Here is a 27,965-nt window from a genome sequence, read left to right on the forward strand (position 1 = left end):
GGATCATGAAACTTCATAGGTACATTGATCATGACTCGCAGATGACCCCTATTGATTTTCAGGTCACTAGGTCAAAGGTAAAGGTCACATTGACAAAAAACATATTCACACAATTGCTGTCACTACAACGGAGAGCCCATATGTGGGGCATGCATGTTTTAGAAAACAGCCCTTGTTTATTTTATTTTCATAGGTTACTCTGAAAATTCTATTTTTCATGATTTTTTTTTGCAACAAGGTGTTATGAAATTTAAAAAATGTAACGGGATTTTTAGACCAAAACTGTACCATGATAATACTATGATGCACTTCGCCAAAACATTTATAATTATATTGTTTATTCTTGAAAATGTATTTCCCCTATTCACTAAAAATAACACTTTTGATCAGAAAATGCATATATAATGATGTTTACTTTTATTTTCAAGAATCATAATGCCTCTTTTTAGTTGTATTTAGCCACAAGTTCTTGTCAGCCACTTAAGGGTTATATGTTGCCTTTCTTTTACTAAATGCAAAATAATTCTACACTTTGAGACATTCATAAAATATTTTATGTCTTTACAACACTGACAGGCTAATAAATTTATATATCAAGTACTTCCATACTAACAGGACCATTCTAGGCGGGCAACATAGCAACCTTGATTTGTTCATATCTTCCTATCAATCTGTTATGAGTCATTTGTTCGGAGAACATTTAATGTTTGTTATAACTTTTAAATAATTCAATGTTCAAAGTGATATTGTTATTTACCGATAAACAACATACTGATTTAAAGGGAATATTTTATTAATTATTTGCATTTTATCTTACATGAGAAATATTTGCCTAAATGTTTTTCAAACTATAGAGAAATCTATATACAATTAATAATTGACGACGTTTAACAAAAAAAAAGAAATAGTAAAATGGTTTCCGGATGATAACTCAAGAACGCTTATTCCTAGGATCATGAAACTTCATAGGTACATTGATCATGACTCGAAGATGACCCCTATTAATTTTCAGGTCACTATGTCAAAGGTCAATGTCACAGTGACCCGAAATAGTAAAATGGTTTCCGGCTGATAACTCAAGAACGCTTATGCCCAGGATCATGAAACTTGATAAATAGATTGATCATTACTCGCAATTGATCGCTATTGAATTTCAAGTCACTATATCAAAGGCCAAGGTCACGGTGACCTGAAATAGTAAAATGGTTTCCTGATAAACCCTCAAGAACACTAATGCCTAGGATCATGAAACTTCATGTGTACATTGATCATGACTCGCAGATGACCACTATTGATTTTGAGGTCACTAGGTCAAGGTCAAGGTCATGGTGACCCGAAATTGTAAAAATGGTTCCCGGATGATAACTCAAGAACGCTTATGCCTAGGATCATGAAACTTCATAGGTTCATTGATCATGACTCGCAGATGAATCCTATTGATTTTCATGTCACTAGGTCAAAGGTCAAGTTCACGGTGACCCGAAATAGTAAAATGGTTTCCGGAAGATAACTCAGAATGCTTATGCCTAGGATCATGAAATTTCATAGATACATTGATCATGACTCGCATATGACTCCATTTGAGGTCACAAAGTCAAAAGTCAAGGTCACGGTGACCCGAAATAGTTTAATGGTTTCCGGATGATAACTCAAGAACGCGTATGCCTAGGATCATGAATACATTAATCATGACTCGCAGATGATCCCTATTTAATTTCAGGTCGCTATGTCAAAGGTAAAGGTCACGGTGACCCAAAATAGTCAAATGGTTTCAGGATGATAACTCAAGAACATTTATGCCTAGGATCATGAAACTATATAGGTACATTGATCATGACTCGCAGATGACCCCTAATGATTGTCAGGTCACTAGGTCAAAGGTCAAGGTCACAGTGACTCAACTTTGAAAAATGGTTTCCAAATGATAAGTCAGGAATGCTTACGCCTATGATCATGAAACCTCTTAGGTACATTGATCTTGACTCGCAGATGACACCTATTGACTTTCAGGTCACTAGGTGAAAGGTCAAGGTCACGGTGACTTGACTCAGTAAAATGGTTTCCGGATGATAACACAAGAAAGCTTACGCCTAGGATCATGAAACTTCATAGGTACATTGATCATGACTCGCAGATGACCCCTATGGATATTCAGGTCATTAGGTCAAAGGTCAAGGTCACAGTGAGTCAAAACAGTTTAATGATTTCCGGATTATAACTCAAGAATGCTTACGTCTAGAATCATGAAATGTCATAGGTACATTGATCATGACTTGCAGATTACCCCTATTGATGTTTAGGTCACTAGGTCAAAGGTCAAGGTCAAAGTGACTATAAGCAGTAAAATAGTATCCAGATGATATCTCAAAAATGCTTACGCCTAAGACCATTAAACTTTATAGGTACATTGATCATGACTGGTATATAACTCTTATTGATTTTCATATCACTTGATCAAAGGTCAAGGTCACAGTGACTCATAACAGAAAAAAAAGGTTTCCTGATGATAACTCAAGAAAAGCAAGGCCTAGGATCATGAAACTTCATAGATAAATTGATCATGACTGGCAGATAATCCCTATTGATTTTCAGGTCACTAGGTCAAATGTCAAGGTCATAGTTACAAAAAATGTATTCACACAATGGCTACCACTACAACTGACAGCCCATATGGGGGGAATGCATGTTTTACAAACAGCCCTTGTTTGTCTTATGTTGGTAAATGTTCATCTCTGTCAATTCTAGGTTAAGTTTCAATGTAGGTCATATGTGGTCCAAACTAGGTAAACAAACCAAATCACAGAAAAGGTTAGTGAACACTCCAGAGGTCACATTTTCTTCCAGATCTTCATGAAAATTGGACAGAATTGAATGTTATCTCGATGAAATAAAGTTTCAGTTTGAAAGTTGGTAGTTTTTAAAAAAACTAAGTCATTAGGTTAAAATATAGAAAACTTCCTTACTCTTTCTACAGGTCACATTATCTTCCTGATTTTCATGAAAATTGCTTACAATGTCCATCTTAATCAAATCAAAAGCTGAATTTGCAAGTTGGTCCTGGCAGGCTAAAGTTTTTGACACTATAGAAGGAGTTTTGGGTGAGCGATACAGGGCTATCTTGTTTTAGAACAGCCTGTAGTAAGAAAGGGAAGGTATTGTATTTGTTTCAAAAGTAACATTTTATTGTTATTGGAAGTAACTGAGCAAATATATGATGTCATAGTTTTGGTTATTTTGCTCACTTGTTATGATGTGACAAGGTGAGCTTTTGTTATCACTCGTTGTTGTATTTTATCCAAAGTTTATTGTGAACACATAAGATATCATTTTACAATGTTTAAATTTGGGTGTCACCTCTCTGCCAGATTCTTATGAAACTAGTCACCTCTATGTCATTTTTGGTTTCATATTCTATCAAAAATTAGGGAACTAGGTCAAATATAAGAAAAGGTCTGTTGATACTTTAGTGGTCACATTCTCTCTCTGATCCACTTGTAAATTGGTTAAAACATTATTTTGAATGATTTCAAAGTCAAGCATGAAAGTAGCATATTTTACATTTAGGTCACAAGGTCAAGTCTCAGTTATTAACAGGTCACGTTCCAAAGTGGGTCATGTGCTTTCAAGCAGTTGATCAATAACTAAAATCATTAAAATCCACGTTAAAACTTACATTTTTTACCTGATCTTCATGGCAGTTGATCAGAATGTTCAAATAAATAAAAGTAGGATCTCGGTTACAAGACTCAATTGGATCGGATAGACGCAAATAGTTTGTTCATACTCACAATGCCTTTTTTTCTAGATCGTCATGAAATTTTAGTTAACACCACTAGGAAACAATCAGTTTCAGGTGAGCCACATTGTGCTGTTAAAGCTATCTATGTATAGTATAGATTGTTATAAAACCTTGTTTATCAATAAAAATAAATGAAAAAATGGCTTTCTAAAACTTGTAGTCTTGGATGATATATTCAGCAACTTGTAATCTACGACAATCTTTTGAGAAGAAAAACCAATACTGTGATTGGGGGCTAGCACAGGAATTCTCAATTATGTTCCTCGAAAAATAATGGGTTAGCATATTGTTGCTGTTTTATCCAGTTGTCTGGACCATTTCTCCCAAAAGAATTTTAAGTTCAAATATGAGATATTTAGGTAAATAAATTTCATTGAAGCAGGGTTGGCATATTTACCGGTCAATTGAGTCAATACCCGGTTAAAACCGGTCAATACTGATCATTACTGGTCAATACTGGTCGATTGAAAATTGTAGCATTTAAACATTACAAAGGAGCCATTTTATATTAAATCAATAATTATTCTGTAATTGATAAACTTTTTTTCTGAGTTATTTATTGTAAAAAAATCTTTAAAGCTGTAAAAAGTTACTTCTTTATTATTTATGGAAACAGCCTCAAATACATAAGGACTAAGGCAATATCTTTATCTCAGTGTATCACATTTGTTACTTAAGTATTATTACTATTGTAGGTACCATAGCATTTCACTTATCTTTTGATATATCTATTTGATAAGCAGATGGACAAACAGAACTCTTGTGTATTCTACTGTTATAAATCTGGCCTCTTAGTTGGTAATAAAATGCATGCAGTGTTCTGTCTCTGATATTGACAATTAAGCAAATCTGTCCTTAGGCTATTTCATATCACTCACACAAAAGAAGATTACATTGTACTTGCTATTAATTTAATAGTTACTTCTAACTTGTTTCCTTTCTGTATTAAGAATGTGTTTTCCCTTTCATATTAAAAAGTTCAATTGGTATTCAAATGAATAAACAATCAAAGTTATTGATTTTGCCGACAAATAATGTTTTCCAATTGTGGGTCTACTCTTCTTTTCAATTCTTTTTTCTTTTAATAATTATTTCTTATTATGTTTTTATATTCTTATATCAATTTAAAAAAGGTTTTTACACTATTTTGTTTAAAAAGTATTTAAAGAAATCAATGCAAGAATACATGACAAGTAAGGATTGTGTCAAAAAAGGTGCCATTTAAGGCCCTATTATCAGTTTTGGGTGCCCCAACCTGTATAGGTGAGAAGACTGTAAGAAGACTGTGGGGACAGTGGGGTATGAGGAACAACGCATACACAGTAATTATCAGGTTCTTGTTGAATCAAGCACATAATTATCTGAGCATCATAATTCATTAGAATTGAAAAAAAGTTCAATCAACCAGAAAAATCCAATTGACCAACTTTGACTTATTTGCAAAATTTTAAGAGATTGGCCTACAAATTGCATGAACAGGTATAAAATAGTGGGTATTAATAGCTTAAGACATTATTGGCAACATGTCTGTTTAATTTATATTATCAATATTGTTTAATTAGGCATGGAATATAAATTTAAATTGGGGGAAAAGTTCAATCGACCAGTATTGACCAGTAATGACCACTTCGGGAGTATTGACCGGGGCGGTTTTAACCGGTAAAAACCGCCGGTTAAACCGGTGGCGGTCGATTTGTGCCAACCCTGTATTGAAGGGATGCAGTGTCCAAGAACGAAAACGATTGCACCGCAACCATTAACTATTGACCTGCAGATAAATGACAAGCAATAAAAATTACACAATTACGGTGATGTAGATTAACTTAAATGGATGCTTATTTATGTTATGCTTTCCGGTGATTTATACAGAAATATCAGTGAAATAAACTAGTATTTGACTTTTTTAAACAGTGAAAAATAACAGTGAAAATATCGATATTTTTCGCATTTTTTCTGGAAAAATCGATATGCCACCGAATCCAACAAATATCCTCTATATATCCATCCTCTTCAAAAGCATCGTCAAACCAAACCAGTACTTTCAGTACTTTGATTTAACATGTCATGAGTCACATTTATAGTCCAATCTTCATGAAACTTGATAAAAACATTTGTTCTTATGATCGCTAGGCTGAGTTTGAAATTGGTTCCGGTCCGTTGAAAAAACATTGCCGCTAGGGGTGGGGGAGTTTTTCTTATATGGCTATAGTAAAACCTTGATGACACTCTTAAAGTCACATTTAAAGTCCAATCTTCATGAAACTTGAACATTTGTCTCAATGATCGCTCAGTTGAGTTTGAAAATGGGTCCGGTCCGTTAAAAAAAATGTAACGCCAGGGGGCAAGGCAGTTTTCCTAATATGGCTATAGTTAAACCTTGTTAACACTAAAGTTAAATTATAATCAAATCTTCATGAAACTTGGGTCAGAACATGTGTTCTTATGATAGCTAGGCCGAGTTTGAAAATAGTTCGGATCCGTTGATAAACATGGCCGCAAGGGGCGGGGCAGTTTTCCTTATATGGCTGTTGTAAAACCTAGTAAACACTCTACAAGTCACATTTATAGACCAATCTTCATGGAACTTGTTCCGAACATTTGATCTAATGATAGCTCGGCTGATTTCTCAAATGGTTACAGTTAGTTGAAAAACCTTGCCAACCGGGGGTGAGGCAGTTGATCTTTCTGGTATATGGCTATATAAAAACCATGTTAACACTCTAGTTGTAATAAGGATGTTGGTGCAAAATGATGATGATTATGATAATGATTATGATGATGGCGCTGGGTATACTGGAATTGGATTCAGAAACATTAACAACCCAAATATCTAAGAACAATACTGGCATTACTTCAGATTGTTATATCTATTTTTCAGTTGCAATAGTGTTGATTGATGCCTTATAGCCATATGTGTAACAGGCTTACAGTTGCCTGGACATTGGCACCAATTAACTGGGTTTGCACACCAAAGACCCTTTTCTTGATGTCAGATGGACACCACTGATAAGATAGACTGCTTAAAGTATACAGTTTGCAGTCATTCAGTAGTTTGTGTGTGATTATCAAAGATTTGTGATTTTAACAAGATGAGTCTGAAAATTGTTCTGGTAGTTTAAAAAACTTTGTCCAAAATGTGAACGCTTGTGTTAAAAAAAAATTTTTTGTTTAAATAGTTGTTTTGGTAATTGATTTTGCAAAAATAATGTATTTATGCTGCAGATTTTGTGTGCATTTAAAATCGAAATAGTTTTACAGTTGTTAGCTTATGATACATTTTCAAATGTCTTGTGTGTGTAAACATCTATAGTTTAACCATGAGACAGATTAAGTGTCAGATGTTTAGTACCTAAAAAAAGATCAATGTTGAATTTCGTGTAGATATTCTCATTACTTCCTTATAATATACTTTGATATATGATAACAATTCAACATAGTGTATTGAATTATGCAAAAACTATTATATGAACACTCTATATATATATATATATTTAAAAAAGAGTTGTTTTGTGTATCTAAAGCTGTTCTTGCAAAAACAAGTCATCCAGTATAACATCATTAGATGCTTAGATGCTTATATAATGATCTCAAAGCTTGACTGCAATTTGTGAAAAAAATGAACTTCCATTTACTTTTACTGATTATGCTGATTATTAAATTACTGTCCTCGTATCACTTTTATCCAAAACAAACATTTAATGCAATGGAAATCAAATGTCTATTGTAAAAAGCATTAACAAACGCAAAAAGCCTCCTATTACGCATATAGTTATATATCGGCCCGAAAAGACGTTATCAACCCTTGCTCAACATGACTCTTACACAGGTGAGTGACCCAGGGCCACCATGGCCCTCTTGTTAAAGTCTCTCTAATATTTTCCAATTGCCAATTGTTCACGTGTCTCTTCCAAGAGGCCTTCATGGGGGACAAATTCCTACATAGCGTGATTGGAGAATGTGTGTAGCGTTAGGTAAACTACAATAATAGAATGTGTGTAGCGTTAGGTAAACTACAATAATAGAATGAGTCCATTAGCGGCATAGAATTCAGCGGCGCTCCTAGACATGTGAATCGAATGTCCGTCAACGAAAAGTATAATAGGTTTGGGTTTGTTAAATTATTATTTACGTATCTAGAAAATTATCCCAGAAATGTCACAAAGAGCTCACTGTCCATCCACCCATTAGAAGTATTGCCATTTAAATATGTCACAAAGAGCTCACTGTCCATCCACCCATTAGAAGTATTGCCATTTAAATATAGCTTCTGAGAAACTGCTTAATCCGATATCGCGAAATCTTGCAGCAAGATAGACAATCAATGGTGGGAAGAAGTCGAAATCTTGCAGCAAGATAGACAATCAATGGTGGGAAGAAGTCGACATCTTGCAGAAAGATAGACAATCAATGGTGGGAAGAAGTCGACATCTTGCAGCAAGATAGACAATCAATGGTGGGAAGAAGTCGACATCTTGCAGCAAGATAGACAATCAATGGTGGGAAGAAGTCGACATCTTGCAGCAAGAGAGACAATCAATGGTGGGAAGAAGTCGCCTCTTGCAGCAAGATAGACAATCAATGGTGGGAAGAAGCTTGCAGCAAGATAGACAATCAATGGTGGGAAGAAGTCGACATCTTGCAGCAAGATAGACAATCAATGGAACAAGATAGACAATCAATGGAACAAGATAGACAATCAATGGAACAAGATAGACAATCAATGGTGGGAAGAATCTTGCAGCAAGATAGACAATCAATGGTGGGAAAAATCTTGCAGCAAGATAGACAATCAATGGTGGGAAGAAGTCGAAATCTTGCAGCAAGATAGACAATCAATGGAACAAGATAGACAATCAATGGAACAAGATAGACAATCAATGGTGGGAAGAATCTTGCAGCAAGATAGACAATCAATGGTGGGAAGAAGTCGAAATCTTGCAGCAAGATAGACAATCAATGGTGGGAAGAAGTCGAAATCTTGCAGCAAGATAGACAATCAATGGTGGGAAGAATTCGCCTCTTGCAGCAAGATAGACAATCAATGGTGGGAAGAATTCGCCTCTTGCAGCAAGATAGACAATCAATGGTGGGAAGAATTCGCCTCTTGCAGCAAGATAGACAATCAATGGTGGGAAGAATTCGCCTCTTGCAGCAAGATAGACAATCAATGGTGGGAAGAAGTCGCCTCTTGCAGCAAGATAGACAATCAATGGTGGGAAGAAGTCGCCTCTTGCAGCAAGATAGACAATCAATGGTGGGAAGAAGTCGACATCTTGCAGCAAGATAGACAATCAATGGTGGGAAGAAGTCACCAAATGCATTCAAGCAGACCATGACCGTAATCTGCTGTTTGTTTTTAGATGTAACGATGTAAACATGTCGTGCACCCGTTTTTGCAAGATCTCCAGATTTATAATAAAGAGGGAATCCACTGTCGTCGGCGTTACAAATCCGTCGAGGGCCTTGAATCATATTTTCATACCCATTTATTTCATTTTGACGGTATTGAAACATATTTGAATACCATGATTCAATCATAGCCATATTAACGAATGAGCGTTGGTGCTCAAGTGTAATGGCGAAGGGCTCGCTTAAATCTGAATGACGTTTTTTGAAGGAATATTTATATAGTGAAAAAGCTTATATGAGAACATATGAGTCTTGATCTGAGAAAACTGGGCATAATGCATGTGCGTAAAGTGTCGTTCCGGACTGCAAAGGCTAATCAGGGACGACACTTTCCGCCTAAAATGGAGTTTTGCTAAGAAGAGACTTCATTTAAACGAAAAATGTCATAAAAGCGGAAAGTGTCGACCCTGATTAGCCTGTGCGGACTGCACAGGCTTATCTAGGACGACACTTTACGCACATGCAGTATGCCCAGTTTTCTAAGAACACGACTCACATTAAAACAAAATATGGTGTTTTCGTTTTTCATTTTTAAGATACATACTGTTGAGAATATGTAAATAATATTTCAATATTGTTGGTTTTATTTCTTACATCTGCGTAAATTTTTACTGTAGAAATCAAATGTCAAAGAGTTCTATTAACCCTTCGGTTGGAAAACAAATGGTTATTTACTTTATCCCAATACACAAACGTCGCTTTAATGGAAATCTCAGTATAGCCCAGAATGTCATCGCATATCAGGTTCAATTTTATAGCGTTCTAAGCAAACAAGAAATCATGACGCTAATGACTCTGAATTGCGGAAACTGCCGCTTGACGAATGATCGTATTTTATGATAAATGCTCTTCACGGTAAATTTATTGACTGCGAAACAATCCATTGTTTAAACTAGAACTTTGGTAACATAAAACATGCAGGAACCGAAACATGGCTTTGATATTCAATGGTTTTTTTGTGACATGATTTTAAATATATGTTTGGACATAAAGTTGTAATCGAAATGTATTTCTCTGAATTGTCTATATACAAAATAGATTATACTTTTTGTTAGAATCACTGAACTTAAGAGGAGGACAAGGGATACAGTGTCTTTGATTGTGTATTATATAGAAAGTTTAAAAACGAATTAAGAATAATTCATCCTTTATCAAGTGTATATTTTCAAAGGAAAATGAAGTGATTCGTGATTCGATTATATATTTAATGCATTTTAGCAGTATTTTATTTAAATAATATCATGATCTAAATGGACAAAGATGTCCGCTATATTTATTACTAAAAATGTATGTAAACATACGCTGTGGCATTAAGAAAAAACATAATCATTAATCGCCGTAACAAATGCGAAAACAGAGGCAACGCAATTTTGAGGATTAAGAACAAACGAGTGACGGAACACAACAAATAATTCCGCACCATGTTTTCGAGTTGGAAGGGCAGTGCAGATGGGACCGAGGCTGACCGGAAGTGGCGGGCGCTGCGCTACCTGATCCTGGAGCCTACAGCGGAGGACCGCGAGCTGGAGACCCGAAAGTGGGTTCGCAAGAAACACAGCATGGGAATACCGTAAGTAGGATTGTTGATTTGGTTCGCAAGAAACACAGTAGAGGAATACCGTAATGAAGCTTGCTGATTGTGTCCGCCAGAAACACAGCATGGGAATACCGACTACCGTAAGTAAGATTGTTGATTGAGTCCGCAAGAAACACAGCATGGAAATACCGTAAATTAGATTGATGATTCAGTCCACAAGAAACGCCGCATGGGCACACCGTAAGATTGTTGATTGCGTTCGCAATAAACACCGCTTGGGAATACAGTAATTGTTGATTGAATCTGCAAGAAACACAGCATAAGAATACTGTAAGTAATATTGTTGATTGAGTCCCACAGAAACACAGCATGGTAATACCGTACGTAAGTTTGTCTTTTGAATCCGCAAGAAACACCGCATGGGAATACCGTCAGTAAGATTGTTGATTGAAACCGCAAGAAGCACCGCATAGGAATATCGTAAATAAGATTGCTGATTGCGCAAGATACACAGCACAGGAATACCGTATATACGATTGTTGATTGCATCCGCAAGAAACACAGCATAGGAATACCGTTAGGAAGATTCAGTCCGCAAAAAACACCGCATGGGAATACCGTAATTGTTGATCGAATCCGCAAGAAACAAAGCATGTGAATACTGTAAGTTATATTGTAAGTTATATTGTTGATTGAATCCACAAGAAATACAGCATGGGAATACCGTAAGAAAAATTGTTTATTCAGTTAGCAAGAAACATCGCATGTGAATACCGTGAGTACGATTATTGATTGCATCCGTAAGACACACAGCATGAGAATACCGTACGTTAGATTGTGTATGCAGTCAGCAAGAAACGCCGCATAAGAATACCGTGAGTACGATTGTTTATTCAGTCAGAAAGTAACACCGCATGGGAATACCGTGGGTTCGATTGTTGATTCAATCCGCAAGAAACACAGCATGGGAATACCTTAAGTTAGATTGTTTATTCAGTCAGCAAGAAACACCCCATATGAATACCTTAAGTTACAAGCTGGTTGATTGAGTCCGCAAAAAAACACCGCATGGGGATACCGTAAGTACGAGTGTTGATTGAATCAGCAAGAAACACCTAAAAGGAATACCGAAAGAAAGATTTTTGATTTGGTCCTCAAGATACACAGCATGTGTTTACCGTAAGTAAGATTGTTGGCTTAGTCCATAAAAACAGAGCATGTGAAACCGTAAGTACGATTTAGTACAGTATGTTGTGGTGCATTGTGTTAATATTGTGTGAGATGACCATATTTATTTCGCATACGCATACGCATACGAGTCAGCCCGGTGAACAATATAGTATGGTAAATGTGATGTGAAATTGTTTTTATGCTCCCCCCAAAATTGTTGGGGGGGGGGGGCGGAGCATATAGTCGCCGCTTCGTCTGTCCGTGCACAATTTTTGTCCGGGCTTTTTCTCAGCAATTAATGACCGGAATTCAATTAAACTTTATGGGAAGCTTCACTACCAAGAGGAGATGTGCATATTATCAGCCGGTTCTGCCCAGTGGGCACCCAAACGTTGCTGGAACGTTGTATTTAGGTTGCATTCAAACGTTGCAATTTGGTTGTACCAATGGTGTATATGAAAGTTTTCCTGACGTTTATTTCCAATTGTATTTAGGTCGCATTAAAACGTTTTAAATTCTATCTCCACCCTTTTTTATTGATATAAAAAATATATATAATATATATTACAAATATAATATAATATATAAATATATAGATAAAACGCTCCACGTATGGGAATCGAACCCACCAAATCCCGATCGCTAGGAGGACACATCATCCACTACACCACGGCTACAGTTGAGAGTTACTGACAAAATTGTTGACTATGTTTTTTTGGTTGAAACTTTGAAACTAGATTCTACCATTTTAATGCATAACACAACTTAAACAAGACTATTGCCAAGCAAAATAGTCCCCTACCGGCTCGACCATTGTCAGAAATTCCACCATTGTCAGATTTTTTTTCTTTGTTGCCATAGCAACCAGAGTTTTTGACGTAGGAACAAAATGAAATGACGTGCATAATGTCCATATTGCCATCTATCCATGTTTCAAGTTTCATGAAAAAATATTAAAAACTTTTAAAGTTATCGCAGGATCCAGAAAACCACCATTTTCAGCAGTATTTCTAGTCTATTTGTTGCCATAGCAACCAGAATTTTTGACGTAGGAACAAAATGAAATAACGTGCATAATGTCCATATTGCCATTTATCCATGTTTAAAGTTTTATGAAAAAATATTAATAACTTTTAAAGTTATCGCAGGATCCAGAAAAGTGTGGCTGACTGACAGACAGACAGAGCGCAAACCATAAGTCCCCTCCGGTGAAACCGGTAGGGGACAACACTATATTTGATCCGGCGATTTTGAGTTAAAGTTCATCTTAAGCATTTTTAAGTTTAAGCAACTGATCTGTAAAATTTAAAAAATTGAATTTCTAAAACTTACACGAAATAATATTTTCATAAATGCTATGCATGAACTGTATTATTATAAAGTACGATTCCTACTCGGGAAACGTTTCATTATCCCCTCTACAGACACCAAGTACTGGTTCTTTCTAGGAAACGGACTTGACAGTGTGCATATCTGCCGATAATACTCGAAAGAGCGGTTGGCAGTAAATATTTATTTATAAGTCCCCTACCGGTTTCACCAGAGGGGACTTCTGGTTTTCGCTCTGTGCGTCTGTGAGTCTGTCACACTTTTCAGAATCCTGCGATAACTTAAAAGTTCTTAATATTTTTTCATGAAACTTGGAACATGAATAGATGGCAATATGGACATTATGCACGTCATTTCATTTTGTTCCTAGGTCTAAAATTTTGGTTGCTATGGCAACAAATAGACTAGAAATACTGCTGAAAATGGTGGTTTTCTGGATCCTGCGATAACTTTCAAAGTTCTTAATATTTTTACACGAAACTTGAAACATGGATAGAAGGCAATATGGACATTATGCACGTCATTTCATTTTGTTCCTAGGTCAAAAAGTATGGTTGCTATGGCAACAAATATATATTTTTTAATATGAAAATGTTGGAATTTCTGACAATGGTGGAGCCGGTAGGGGACTTATATTGCTTTACAATTGTCTTGTTTTTTTATTATCTAAAAAAAGGAATTAAAAAATACCACGTTTGAATGCAACTTAAATACAACGTTGCAGCAACGTTTGGAAAAAAACGTCGGGAAAACTTTCATATACACCATTGTGACAACCAAACTGCAACGTTTGAATACAACCTAAATACAACGTTGCAGCAACGTTTGGAAAAAAACGTCGTGAAAACTTTCGTTCACACCATTGTGACAACCAAACTGCAACGTTTGAATGCAGCCTAAATACAACGTGCACAGAAACGTTTGGAAAAAATGTCGGGAAAACTTTCATATACACCATTGTAACAACCAAACTGCAACGTTTGAATGCAACCTAAATACAACGTTGCAGCAACGTTTGGAAAAAAACGTCGGGAAAACTTTCATTTACCCCATTGTGACAACCAAACTGCAACGTTTGAATGCAACCTAAATACAACTTTGCAACAACGTTTGGGTGCCCACTGGGAAGAGCGCACAATTACCTAGAAGCAACGTTGTTGCAACATACTTCTCAAACGTTCGCCCGACGTTTCGCGTGCAACGTTGCAGAAACGTTCGGAAGTGGTTACTAATGTAGCGATCAGAATGCAACGTTTCTGAAACGTCCTTTCAACGTTATGATGAAACGTCCGGGTAATGTTTTGTATGCAAAGTTGTGGTAACGTTCAGTAATGGTTGCCGACGTTGCGACCTAAATATTACGTTGCAGCAACGTTCGTAAAACGTTTGATGCCCGCTGGGTGGTCGGATGATTTTTCACAGAGTTATGGCCCTTTGAAATGTTCTATAAACTGTACATATAGTGCAATTCTTGCCCCCCCCCCCTTAACTACCTATCCTTTTATCTGAATATAAAGTGCAATATTGTGGCAAAAAAACCTTTGGGGAGCATCACCCGTCTCCGACGGTTTCTTGTAATATTGAAAGCCGTAGTAGCTAAAAACAGCAAATGCATGATTCTGGCGCATTTAACGCAATCAATATTGCGTTTTAAAAGGTATAATGAACAAAAACCGTATAGCAAATTTCTTTTCATCGTCTGCATACAAATAACCGCTATTTTAACGGTGTTGGCTTTCCACTTTACGATAAACCAAACGAATGAATCCTCTAATATTAATATTTATTACAATTAATATAATTTGTATGTGTGAATGTATGCGCGGTTCAAATAGGCCTATTGCCATACCATATCATCGACTTTTCTGAATGCGATTTGGAAATGTCGAATATAGTATTAATTCAAATACGGAGGACGGTGAAAATATAATTAAAAGTTAGGAATATGTTCCATTATTTACAGATATGAGTAATATGTCGTTGGAAAAAAAAATGCTCGAAATGCTTTATGATCAGCGCGGGAGTCTCCAGTAACATAATTGAACGGTTTAAATATTCTAGCAAACCATTTACTTGAAAAAGGAAGCCAATTTTAATACTAGTAAAAAACGTCGACCACATGATGATTTATTTTTACGTAAAAACTGTAGGAACGCTCCACGATATAAGGTGCGTTCCAATACAGCATTGTATATTCATACGATATCCTTTTCGAAAGAAAGGCATGTTTCTAAAGAGTTTCTGTTCTCATCAGTTTTGAACGCTTTAGCTGCTTCTGCTGTTGCTACTTCTACTACTACAACAACTACTACTACTTCTACTATTACTTCTTCTAGTATTTTTACTAATACTACTTCTTCTACTACAACAACAACAACTACTATTACTACTTCTACTTCTACTATTTCTACTACTACTACTCATACTAATACTACTACAACTACTACCACTACTACTATACGACTGCTGCTGTTGCTGCTGATGCTAATACTACTACTACTTATAATAATATCAATAATGATAATAATGATAAATATAAAATGTATATATTTAAAAAAAGCATAAATAATGTCATTTCGGGTATGATAAAAGCAGGCTTATTTGTTGTTTTCTTACATACGTTATAATAATTGTTCATGCAGGTGAAATCGAATTGATCTTTCAAATGCATGAATAGAACGAATGCCGATTTGTACATCAACAAAGACGTTATCAAAACACAACGAAGTCAAACCCGTTTAACCACTTGTTATGTTGATTTAAAATATGGGAAGCTAAGCGTTTTGGGTATGGTTTAATTTCTTTAATATATATCTCGCTGTTAAACTTTACAGTGCGTTGTCATATCAGTTAAAAATAAAACATTTTTATATATCAATTTTGAGCGTTAACTGATATCAATGGGTAGTGTTCTTGTGATAATTGTGAATCATAAAGTGGATAAAAACGTAAAGTATTATTTATTAACGAAGTGCTGAATAAGTAGTTAAAGTTTTTAATTGTTAATTTCATCAATGTGTGTATATTTTAAACGATCAATTATCAATCATGTAAAGATTAACTCATGTATGCCTAGCGTCTAGTAAAAAGGCCTTGGCAAACAGCGTAGACCCAGATGAGACGCCGCATGATGCGGCGTGTCATCAGGGTCTATGCTGTTTGCTTTAAGGCGTTTCTGTAAGAAATATTCTAAATATAGAAATAAATATTCTAGACATCCCTTATTTTGGAATTAAATTGATCCAGTTTAGAAGGATGTGAGAGTCCACTAGGCATAAATGGGTTAAACAAACCACCTAGCACTTTTTTTCCTAGGAAACTGATCCGAGAGGGTCTCTATAATCTCATGGCGTTATAGATGCTAAAATAAATATTTTTAGAATTAAATTGAATACAAAAAGAGTTTGAAAACAGGAAACAGGCTGAATATTTGTAAGACTCTATGAATGTCTGACAAGATAGAATGGCTTGGTTGACTGACTGGATTAGTTGCTTAACGACCCTCCCCCTTTCCCTGGCGACCGACCGACTGATAAGGTATACTGATTTACAAATCTAATAAAAACCATCATTATTCTGTTAAGAAGTATCACTAGACGAAATGTAAAACAAATTCAAGTATCATACAATTCAGATACATTGATGTTTTAAGCATTTATGTATTTATAACCCAATTGTTAAAGGAGCCGAAACCGTAACATTAACAAACTAAGTACCTTTCAAAAATAAACGTTCCAAATTGCCTATTGTGGGTTGGGGTTCTTTATCGTCTAAGCCATTGACAACTGACAGCATTCATTAATATGTCAAAATCAAGTAATGGCCGTGTTTAAAAGTAATGATATTTATTACTATGGAGCGTTATCGGTGAAGATGTCTGAGTGTGTGTTGACGAATAAATTTAATCACTCGAAATTTGAGATTGTAATGATAGCCTTTTCAAAAAACAAGAAAAAAAAGAACTTGTGTCACGTTATGCTAAAATGTGTGTTGCCATTAAGGATGTGGCTCTATTGATACAAAGGAATGTTGTAAACAACAGTTTGATCAGGTTTATTTATAAATGTATATACAAATCATCGAGATACGATGATATACTATGTATCCATAAAATTACTTCGTAGCAAACCTATTCAAAAGACTTGAATGTTGAAACTACATCAGCAAGTGTACTATTTACGTATGTATATAGTGTTATCTTTTATGGAGGATATAATTATATTTGTAATAATGAAACTGTGATTTCAATTTATTTGATGAATTTAACATACTACCAATATATTATTAATATTTGTAGTAACGCATTATGATAGGAACAATATTTGTACGTCAATTTCTTCAATCTGTTCCAATACATTCATTCATTAACTGATTAATATTATTAATTCGGAAGTGTTCGTTTTTAAAACGTACTTGCGATATGCAGCGGGTCAAAGTAAGTCACTAATTGTTTGCAATATGTTTCTGGTTAAGTTATTTTTTTACTTGAGAAATGTGTGTCGCCTGCGCCGTCGAACGAATTTAGATGTATTAACGCTCTTTATCTTTGGCATCAATGACATTCTGAACGAAAATCCAATAATTATTTTAAGTTCAGCCGTTTATGCAACAATTATAGTAAATTTTATGAAAAGATTTAAGCCAATGATTTATAATACTTCCATCGTATATTTGTTCTCACTTTGAACGAGCCTTATTTAAATAAAATTCATTCAAACGTATATCTTCAATTTAAATGGTATTATATGAATACGAACTCTTTGATCTTTAATGCAACGCATCATTTTGTAAGCAATACAAACTATGTTGTTCAATTTCGGTCTTAACTTATATTTTATATCAATAGCTGTACGAATATAAAGCAATTTTTCCTTTGCGTTAAATTTTGACTGTTTAAACCCGCTATAAAGAAAAAAAAACGAACAACCCTTCTCATCGAACGCATTAATCTCCGCGCGGATATATGATTGGTTCCGGGTAAAACACCGATTAACATTCAATAATTGGGAATTAATCTTCGCTCTGAGTTTTGATTTGCACAAAACGCGCGCCTGAATTTTGTTTTAACGAATTGTTATTAATTCATAAAATGGTGTCGCTGTTATTTTTGCTACGATGTTAACTATTTTCTCTCTCGCCTTTATAGCTCTCTGTTTAAGTGTGATTTTTTCATAACCTAATCCTAAGAGGTAGCGATTCAAGAAAACAGAAGAGAACACAGTATGCATGCATAACGCATCAATGACATATCAACAGACTTAACGTGTTATTTGGTTTCATGCGCTTTCAAAAAATCATTTAAGTATTATAATGATAGTGTTGCTAAAATTAATGCCACCGTTTGTATTTTTGAACGAATCACGCGAATCGTATGATAACAAGGTGGATGATCGTGTAATTTATATTAACGTACATTTTCGTCAAATTCTAAAATATGAAGTCGTAGTAAGTTTATTTAATATTATAAGTTACGGATATATTTCTAAGTTCAAAAAATAAGATGAACAGTTTACAGACTTTAACTCCTTATTAAACGGACAACAATAAATTCGAACAAATGACATTATATGGATTTACCTTTACAGTCTTTGTTTAGAACAATATTGGTTGAGAAGATCAAACTTCACGCTTATGATTTGTTGGTAATAATATCACAAAACTTACATTGACATTTGTGGACCTGTAAACTTTAATAAGAAAAGTGATGAACAGGGATTTCTTTTTCATATATAAACAAAGCTAGTTAATACACAGCCTTATTAAATGAAACTATAATATTATGAAAATGACTGCCGTCGCACGACCATTTACCCCGAAGGAAAGACCAAAAGATTTTTACAAAAAGGGTTCAACGATGACTTATAAACAAGTTATGGAGGACAGAGAAAAATACAATTTTCGGACTTCCGTTCGCCCATCATCGGCACCGAACAGAGAGTCGAGAGAATATCTCAAGTTTGTTTTACGAGATCGTGTAGTCCCAACATCAGCAAGAAGCAGAACACGGTTCGGACACGCAGCCACTTCGGATATGATATGCGAAGACAATGTACTAAACAGCCAAGACCATGGAAAAGAACCTAAAACTGACGATAGGTCGTGAGTATTTTGGTTTTATTACATTTCGTTTTGTAATTGTCTATAGCACATTTCGAGCGAAAGCATTATGCATATCCCTAAACGATACTCAGGTTAACCTTTATGAAATAAAATATTCGTTGATCATATTAAAAGCTAGTTCGTGATGAGAATTTGAAATGTGAAAAGGTTTATAAGGCGACATTTACTTGCTGTCCAAACGGTAATCATAACAAACAGAAAATGAGCAAGTCATTAAGCAATCATTTTTTCCAAAATATAGGTCGCAAATTAAATTATTTCACAAGATTTCATTTGCATATCGTGTGTCAAAACAAACGCTTCGTGCGCACCAGTTATTTATATTCATGTAACATAACTATTCATCTGATGGACACGGATTTCTTACCACCACAACTGCCTTTAGTTTATCTTCTAGTTTTACTTAACAAATAATGTAAAGACCACGAGTTTGATAATGCGACCCAATACGAGCGAAATATGTGTTTGGTATGCAATAAATATTGCAATCACTTACCCTGCATTTAGGTTACCTTATATTTGTACTTAACATAACATTTATAGAACATGTATTTGGTAATGTGATCAAATACGACCGCACGATTTTACGAGCTGCTTTGTGCAATCGATAAAATGGCATAACCGTACCCATTTATTTATTTAGAGCTAAACGTGCACCGAGGCTGAAATGTGCAAAATAAATATGCTCAATTACAAAGTTAATTACCATAATTTTCTAAGAAATCTTAATAACTATTTGATGTTGACTCGTGAAATGCCTTTAACAAAAATGGGTGTGTTTTTAGATGACATGTATAATTTAATTCTTTATAATAACTTTACAATTAAAATAACAAATGTTATTCAAAAAGGCTAAATCGCTTTTATTTGAGTCTATCAAAAGCTTTATGTTTAAACCCATTCACGAGTTCGTGTCGTAAAGAGGACTAACACTTCATTTGAGATGCGGTTTTGTCGTAAGTCTTGATTGGCTGTGGAATCTCTTGTTAACAAGGCGGATAGCATTTCCACACATCATTGCAACTCCCACCCTGAAACAGTGTTTTCATTGCTTATATCGGATTATTTCTGGAACAAATACATTTTTTCCAGTTATTGCATAAACTTTATGTGTTTTCCCTTATATTCCGTTATTCAGCGAGTAAATACAAATATATCATGGCGTCATAAATGTGTTGTCTGATAACAGTATTTACACTCGCGTTTTGTATGCGGTCGTTATTAGAATTATATATTATTATATGTTAATTGTTCAAATCTTTGGAGTTTCTTTTGTAGAAGAAAAAAATTGGTACATTTTAAGTTTGGATGTTGAGCGTTTTTGTGTCTTCAAAAATTGTATCTTGTTTTCTATCGAACTAAACGATGTGTTGTTCATATAGGTTTATACAAGGATTTAATTGGTATATTAACCATCTTTGCAATACGCATGCCATGCATGAAATACACAGTGCTATTAGTAATAAAATACATTTACAAATATAATGTATTATGTATGTTATTGCATCATAATGTTTTTATTCTCTAACATCCTTTAATCTCGTTATAATAAAACTGTTCAATGTTTTTGTCGATATTTAAGTACTAAAACGTCTTCCCAATAGAGCACAATGCAAAAAGTTTTAATTTTAAAACATCCTCAAAGAAGTCTTGAAATTGAATTATACCACTTAATTTTACAAATTGTATCACCTCGACCTACCAGAGCTATAAACTGATTTCGTATTTATTGTACGGCAATAAACGCAAATTTACGACGCAAGTTTTAAGTACCCGACAAATCCAGATTAAATAATCAATTATATTATTTGTTTGGCTATTAAACGAACGATATTCATTCCGACTTAAGTTAGTGATTTAAATATGGGTGCTATTCGCAATACCTTTACGGCCAATTTGATATTTGAATATAATGCCTACCGTTTTTTTTTTCAATTTCTACATGTATCCAAAAGTATCATAAGTGTACATTTTGTTATACAAATGAACAATCACTTAAATATTGAACTGTTTATTTTGGATATGTTCTGAAACATTTTAAATAGTTAAAAGTAAACATAAATCAACGTTCATTGTACTTGTATACTCATGTACAACTTAATTCCCGATGTGTTGTTGTTTTTGTTGTTGTTGATTACTGATACTATTACGTGCTGGTTGTGTAAGTAGTAGTGGTAGTAGTAGTAGTAGTAGTAGTAGTAGTAGTAGTAGTAGTAGTAGTAGTAGTAGTAGTAGTAGTAGTAGTAGTAGTAGTAGTAGTAGTAGTAATAGTAGTAGTAGTAGTAGTAGTAGTAGTAGTAGTAGTAGTAGTAGTAGTAGTAGTAGTAGTAGTAGTAGTAGTAGTAGTAGTAGTAGTAGTAGTAGTAGTAGTAGTAGTAGTACTAGTAGTAGTAGTAGTAGTAGTAGTAGTAGTAGTAGTAGTAGTAGTAGTAGTAGTAGTAGTAGTAGTAGTAGTTGTTGTAGTAGTAGTAGTAGTCGTAGTAGTAGTAGTAGTAGTAGTAGTAATAGTAGTAGTAGTAATTGATGTTGCGTGTTATTGTGCTGTTGTTGTTACGGGGATTGTGGTTATGATGAATTTATTGTTGTTGTCGGTGTTTGTGATGGAGCTTGTCCGTCAAAAATGACTTCTTATCGTCTATTTATTACGCAAATTTAAGAATATAATACTTAGGTATTTAAATATTAACACACATTTTGTGATAAAGTTCTCGTTGATATAAATTCGCTTTCAAGTGCAATCAATAAAATTGTGAAGACCGTGAACAAATATTTATTTAATGCTCAAAATGCACTTAATTTTGACGTTTTTCTAAATTCAGATTTCATGATACAAAAGTATTAAGTTTATGCCTCATAAAATATATTGAATAGGTTTTAACGTTAACAATCTTTGATGATAATAGATGTTCGTTTAGATTTCAACACTTTAAAAAGAATGTATAGCCTTACTTTGATCTAACGTTTTGTAAATGATCAAAGTGGATAAGACAAGTAGATGCGATAAAGACGATAATCATGTTAAAATATGTGAAAATTTCAGACTAGTGTAAGGAGACAGTTGACTTTATATATCGATGTATGAAGCGAATGCCTGCACTTCTTGGTCACACTCGCTTAGCAGTAAGCTATTGTCTCTCCTTTTGCATGAGCCTTTGAAGTGCAGTGTACTTTGTGCTTCCCGTCAGGCACACACAAGACACAGGGTCTTTTCGGGAACGCAGCGTTTCCTGTATCTTGCCCTATCGCCAATATCCCAGTATTCAGGAGGTCAATGGCTAAATTGGATATTTCCCGAGCACTCGATAAAACCTTTATACATACAAATTGATGAATAATTGCAACCTTGAATATGGTATAAGCATATACACAAATCTTTAACTCTTGCATCGTAGAGTTTTTTTAATTATTTGAAATGTTACGATAAAACTTCTGAATTGGACGAGGTATTATGAAGTTAGCTAACATGTTTTAAATTATTTTCCTGTATAAAATAAATAATAACACGCCGTATTTATACAATGTTTGTCGCTATTTCGCTTTCCACTTATATCAGCATAATTATTTGGATAGTAAAATACCGATCACAAGTAACTTATCTGCGTTTTGAAATCGACATCGAAGGTCGTGGAATCAAATCTAATATGTTACCATAATGGCCTGTTTGCACGGTATCATTAACATGATTATAGTTATTACCTTCAGATGTGATAAAACTATTTGAATATATGGTACTCAGAGACATGCTGAACTAATTCGTTTTCTTACTCCGATATAACAACTTGCATAGTTATTTGACGTTAAAGGTACAAAGCATTTTATCGATTTTTACACGTGAATGATGTTTTCTGTCATTTTATGTATTGCTGATACGGATAAAGAGGGACTCTCTGTTGATAAGAAAAAGTATCTGGAACTTTAATGTTAATAAGTGACTTAAATGGTTTTAATAAGTGACGTAAAATGCCCGAGTGTATGTAACTATTGTGCCCGTGACTCTTTGCAAGTATATTGGAGCTCGAATGCCAAAATACAGCAACACCTGACCGGTACGCATTTTTGTGAAAACTCTAGGCGTGAACACTTTCAAGTGTGAAACTTCTTTTTTTAATGATATTTAAAATGATATTGTTTTTTTCCAACGGATATGCATTTTATGCACAAGAACGAACGAGAATAAGTACGCCTATTGGGATATCATCGATTAATAATAATTAATTATTTATTTAATTAATCATTAGTGTTATTCAAAACAGAAAAGATACCACACAACCTTAAAAATAATGTGGTTTATTTGTTTAAAGGTAAACCGGGTTATTTTATTGAAATTTCGAACGTTTCGTCTCTTAGCTTTTACCAACGCATGTAAACAGATTGGCTGAAAACGACAAAATTATTCGTTTCAAGTATTGGGAACGGTATAGGTGATTCCGCTTCCTTTTGTTTCCGCAGCCGGAGCGCAATTTGCATTTTTAAGTTTGTTAAATTCATATAGTTAAATTATATTAATAAACAATTTAATATCAATTTTAATTTAATTAGTGTCACCCAATATTTTGTTTTTGAGGACTCCCGACTTGATAAACTCAATAGGTCATGTAGATGCAATTTAAAAGAGGAAAAGAAGCAATTTTCTACAGCATTTGCGTAGTAATTAATTCGACATGCGTTTGGAAGTAGCAAAAATGTCTTAGATCGATATAGTGCGGGACGGGATACCGTTTGATGAAAAATTGTTTTACAGGAATAAAAATATTAATGTAACACGGATGCCGTTTACCAACCTTCACGTAGTGGACATCTGTATATGTAGGCAAACTGTGGACGGATTGACCAATATTTATTTTATTCATTGAGCTTCGGGTGGTAAAGATGAGAGCAAATACACAGTCAATTAACAGGATTTCAAATAAAACGGATAAACCCAAACAATCCAAATCAAAGTCGTAAAACATGGCTGACGTAAGTCATAATGTCGTTCTGAAGACGTCTTTCAATTGCTTTGTATAAGGCTTTAAAATTATTTAATAGTGGCATTTTGTCCTATATGAAGTAAATGTTTAAGGTTTATGTAGCGGGTGAATTGTTCGCATAAGTATATACACATATATATATCCGACCACATTCGAAGTTTAAATATTGCTATTATTTGCGTAATTTTGTTCTCTCCGGAATAAAGGATATTTTCAAACTTTGGGAAGTCGAAATGTAGCCTAGCTGGAATGATTTGTAATTGTATTTGCACAAATAGTATCGATCCTGTCATTTTCGACACGGATATGATGTATTGAGGTGATTTTATATATAGCGACCAAACATGTGGCTATAGAGTTAATACGCATGAATAATGTTTGATATTGTGTGTGGTAAAAGGATTATCAAAACTTGCTGAAAAAAGTGTATTGCAGAATAAAACAGAACAGTTCTTTCTTTTAAAGGGGCCTTTTCACAGATTTTGGCATTTTTTAACTTATTCATTAAATGCTTTATATCGATAAATGTAAACATTGGATCGTAAAAGCTCCAGTAAAAAATCAAGAATAAAATTAAAAAAAGGAAAAGAACATTGCCCGGACTAGGTTTCGAACCGGTGACCCCTGGAGTCCTGAAGTAAAAACGCTTTAGCCTACTGAGCTATTCCGCAGAGTACATATGGTTGAAGTATTTTATACCTTATATTAGCAATCTTCGTAGTTTCACAAAATTTAACGACAAAAACAAAACTCTCCAAATTATTCAATCGTTTCGCGTTGCAACGCTTTATAATTTTTAGGTTTTAAAATCGTCAAAAGATGCATATAATGGCTATATTAGACCATGGTAAATGTTCAGTATTACGGTTTCCTCACAAATATCATAACTAAAACGAAAATTTGCGAATCTGAAACAACTTTTTTCAATTTTGTCAATTTACCAAAGCGTGAAAAGATCCCTTTAACTAAACGATAGTATGAAAATTAGTATGTGCATACAATCATACATGCAATGGTGTTGAGTCGATATTTTACATTTCAATTAAGTATATCAGTGATTTTCTAAGAGCAGATACACAACTATAGACCTGAAAGTGTGTGCACTTCGCATGAAACGGGAACGCAATAATTGCAATGTTATTTAAAAGGCTATACTAGTCCTTTTCTTAACATTAAAGTAACTCACAATATTGGATGAAATCTGTGTATGAGACACGCCCTGAGAAAAAGGTGTTTAATGCATGCGCGTAACATATCGCTTCATAAAAGCCTTCTGCAGTCCACGTTCATTGTATTTTTTGTGTAAATGAAGTCTCCTCGTAGCGAAGACCGGTTTAGGCGGAAAGTGTCGTCTCTGATTAGCCTCTGTGGACTGCACAGGCTAATCTGGAACGACACTTAACGCTCATTCACTTAACCCCCTTTTCACCAAGCGAGGCTCACGTGCAGAATGAAACTGGAAATGAGGGGACTGTAAGGAACCGATAGAGATATGATGTCAATAAACTGACCCTGAGATATTTACGACGTCACTGTACTGGCCAATGGAAATATTTCAAAGACACGATAACAATTATCGATATAATACAACATATATCTGTTTAAGTGTAAAAACACAACCCCGAAGTAAGAGTAGAGTTACTGGCTGGCGAAACAATTTTTTACTTTCAGACGGATTGAATGAATGTGCGAGATCAACCGTGAAACTTTATAGTAGCCATCCTGATTTTAAGACAGTTTGAATGCGTAAACAAAGCAAATGTCGCATTAGCGCATGCATAATACAAGCGAACCTAAATGGGTAAAATCAAACACGTCTTATTCACGTTCACATATGTATTTTCCATACGTTTTTTTAAACAATGGAATATGCGAAACACATTATTTGACTTATTATTTAACATGCATACGAATTTTAATAATGTATTAGCCAACAGTTTATATAAAGTTATAGCAATTTATCAAACGATTACATATAAAACAGAAAAGGTAAGTAAGACTTTGGAAAACATTTGTTAAAAGTGACATTTTAAAGACGTCACTATATACGTTTTGTGTTTATTGGCACACACCAATAAAAACACGTTCGTTGACTTCCTGGCGGCTTATGACAGGTGTCTGTTAAACTGCGTCTGCTTGAGTATGCAAACGGCTTAAAATATAACACTAACACTGTGCTGATACGTACGGTGGCATAGAGGTGACATTCACTTCTCTTTTTTTAAATTGCTCTCCTCTTTTTTCTATCTCGTGGCCACGAGATAGAAAAAGAGGAGTGCAAAACTAAATAAAAGCGGCGTACAATTAAAAAAAAGAGCGATGATTCTCTTTTTTTAAATTGCTCTCCTCTTTTTTCTATCTCGTGGCCACGAGTTAGCTATGCTATATATATATAGCTGCTCAAAGCAGGCAAGGCTCTGATATAACATAACATACTACTATTAGTACTACTACTACTCCTACTACTACTACTACTACTACTACTACTACTACTACTACTACTTCTACTACTACTTCTACTACTGCTCTACTACTACTACTACTACTACTACTACTACTACTACTACTACTACTAATACTACTACTACTACTTCTACTACTACTACTACTACTACTACTACTTCTACTACTACTACTACTTCTACTACTACTGCTACAACTACTACTACTACTACTACTACTACTACTACAACTAATACTGCTACTACTACTTCTACTACTACTTCTACTTCTACTACTACTACTACTACTACTACTACTACTACTACTACTACTACTACTACTACTACTACTACTACTACTACTACTACTACTACTACTTCTTCTTCTTCTACTACTACTACTACTACTTCTACTACTACTACTACTACTACTGCTTCTACTACTACTAGCAACAGCAGCAGTAGCAGTAGTAATAGTAGGAGGGGGAGAAGGAGGAGGAGCAGTAACAGCAGAAGCGAAAGTAGTTCTACTAGTAGTAGAAGTGGTAGTAGTAGTAGTTGATTAATTTGAGGGAACAAGATAGTATTTGATTGGCTGACTAACTCGTGGCCACGAGTTAGCTTAGTAGGGATCTCGAGATCGCGAAATTCTCTCCTCTTTTGTTTAATGCACCCTTCCTTTATTTACTGCACCGCTATTTTTTAATTGTACTCCTCTTTTATTTAGTTTTGCACTCCTCTTTTTTCTATCTCGTGGCCATGACAAAAAAGCTCAATCGAAGATAACACACGATTGGATAAGAACATCATTACAAACAATTTTTATAAGTTTACACGAATAAACGTTACATCAATTAATGATCTTGAAGCCGCAATTCAAAATTTACTAAAAAAAGTTTTGTTTTTTTTAAACATAAATGAATTAAAATGAATAAGATACAGAAATAAAAAAGTGCGGCTTAAAATGGTATACGATTATTGAAAAGCGCTTTATGTAGTGCGAATACCGCGCCTTCAGTTATTTGAAAAATAATTGATGGTTATTTGATGCAGTATAAATTAAGGATTGAACAAATGACTTTTACAATTGAAGTGAGTGAAGTCGAAATCCTTATTAATTGAAAATGAAAGAGGGTTGTGACACGCACGTTTAAAGTCAATAAAGTCTATTCAAAATCAATAGCAGAAAT

General features: G+C 34.5%; 1 protein-coding gene across 4 annotated transcripts in view; it reads left to right on the forward strand.

Annotated features, from left to right (window-relative positions):
- The first annotated feature begins 10,663 nt into the window (after window positions 1-10,663).
- Window positions 10,664-27,965, forward strand: part of LOC127831039 (uncharacterized) — a 47,830-nt gene continuing 30,528 nt past the window's right edge. Inside the window, exons 1-2 of one of the 4 annotated variants that reach the window (XM_052356019.1) lie at window positions 16,065-16,192; window positions 18,830-19,343. In XM_052356019.1, coding sequence (XP_052211979.1) covers window positions 19,024-19,343 — 320 coding nt within the window. In that variant the 5' untranslated portion in view covers window positions 16,065-16,192; window positions 18,830-19,023. Of the gene's footprint in view, window positions 10,779-16,064; window positions 16,193-18,476; window positions 19,344-27,965 lie in introns of those variants that run through there. The other 3 variants (XM_052356022.1, XM_052356020.1, XM_052356021.1) reach the window with 3 other exon arrangements.

Source organism: Dreissena polymorpha, chromosome 5 (genome assembly GCF_020536995.1).
Source record: "Dreissena polymorpha isolate Duluth1 chromosome 5, UMN_Dpol_1.0, whole genome shotgun sequence".
Taxonomy (NCBI): Eukaryota; Metazoa; Mollusca; class Bivalvia; order Myida; family Dreissenidae; genus Dreissena; species Dreissena polymorpha.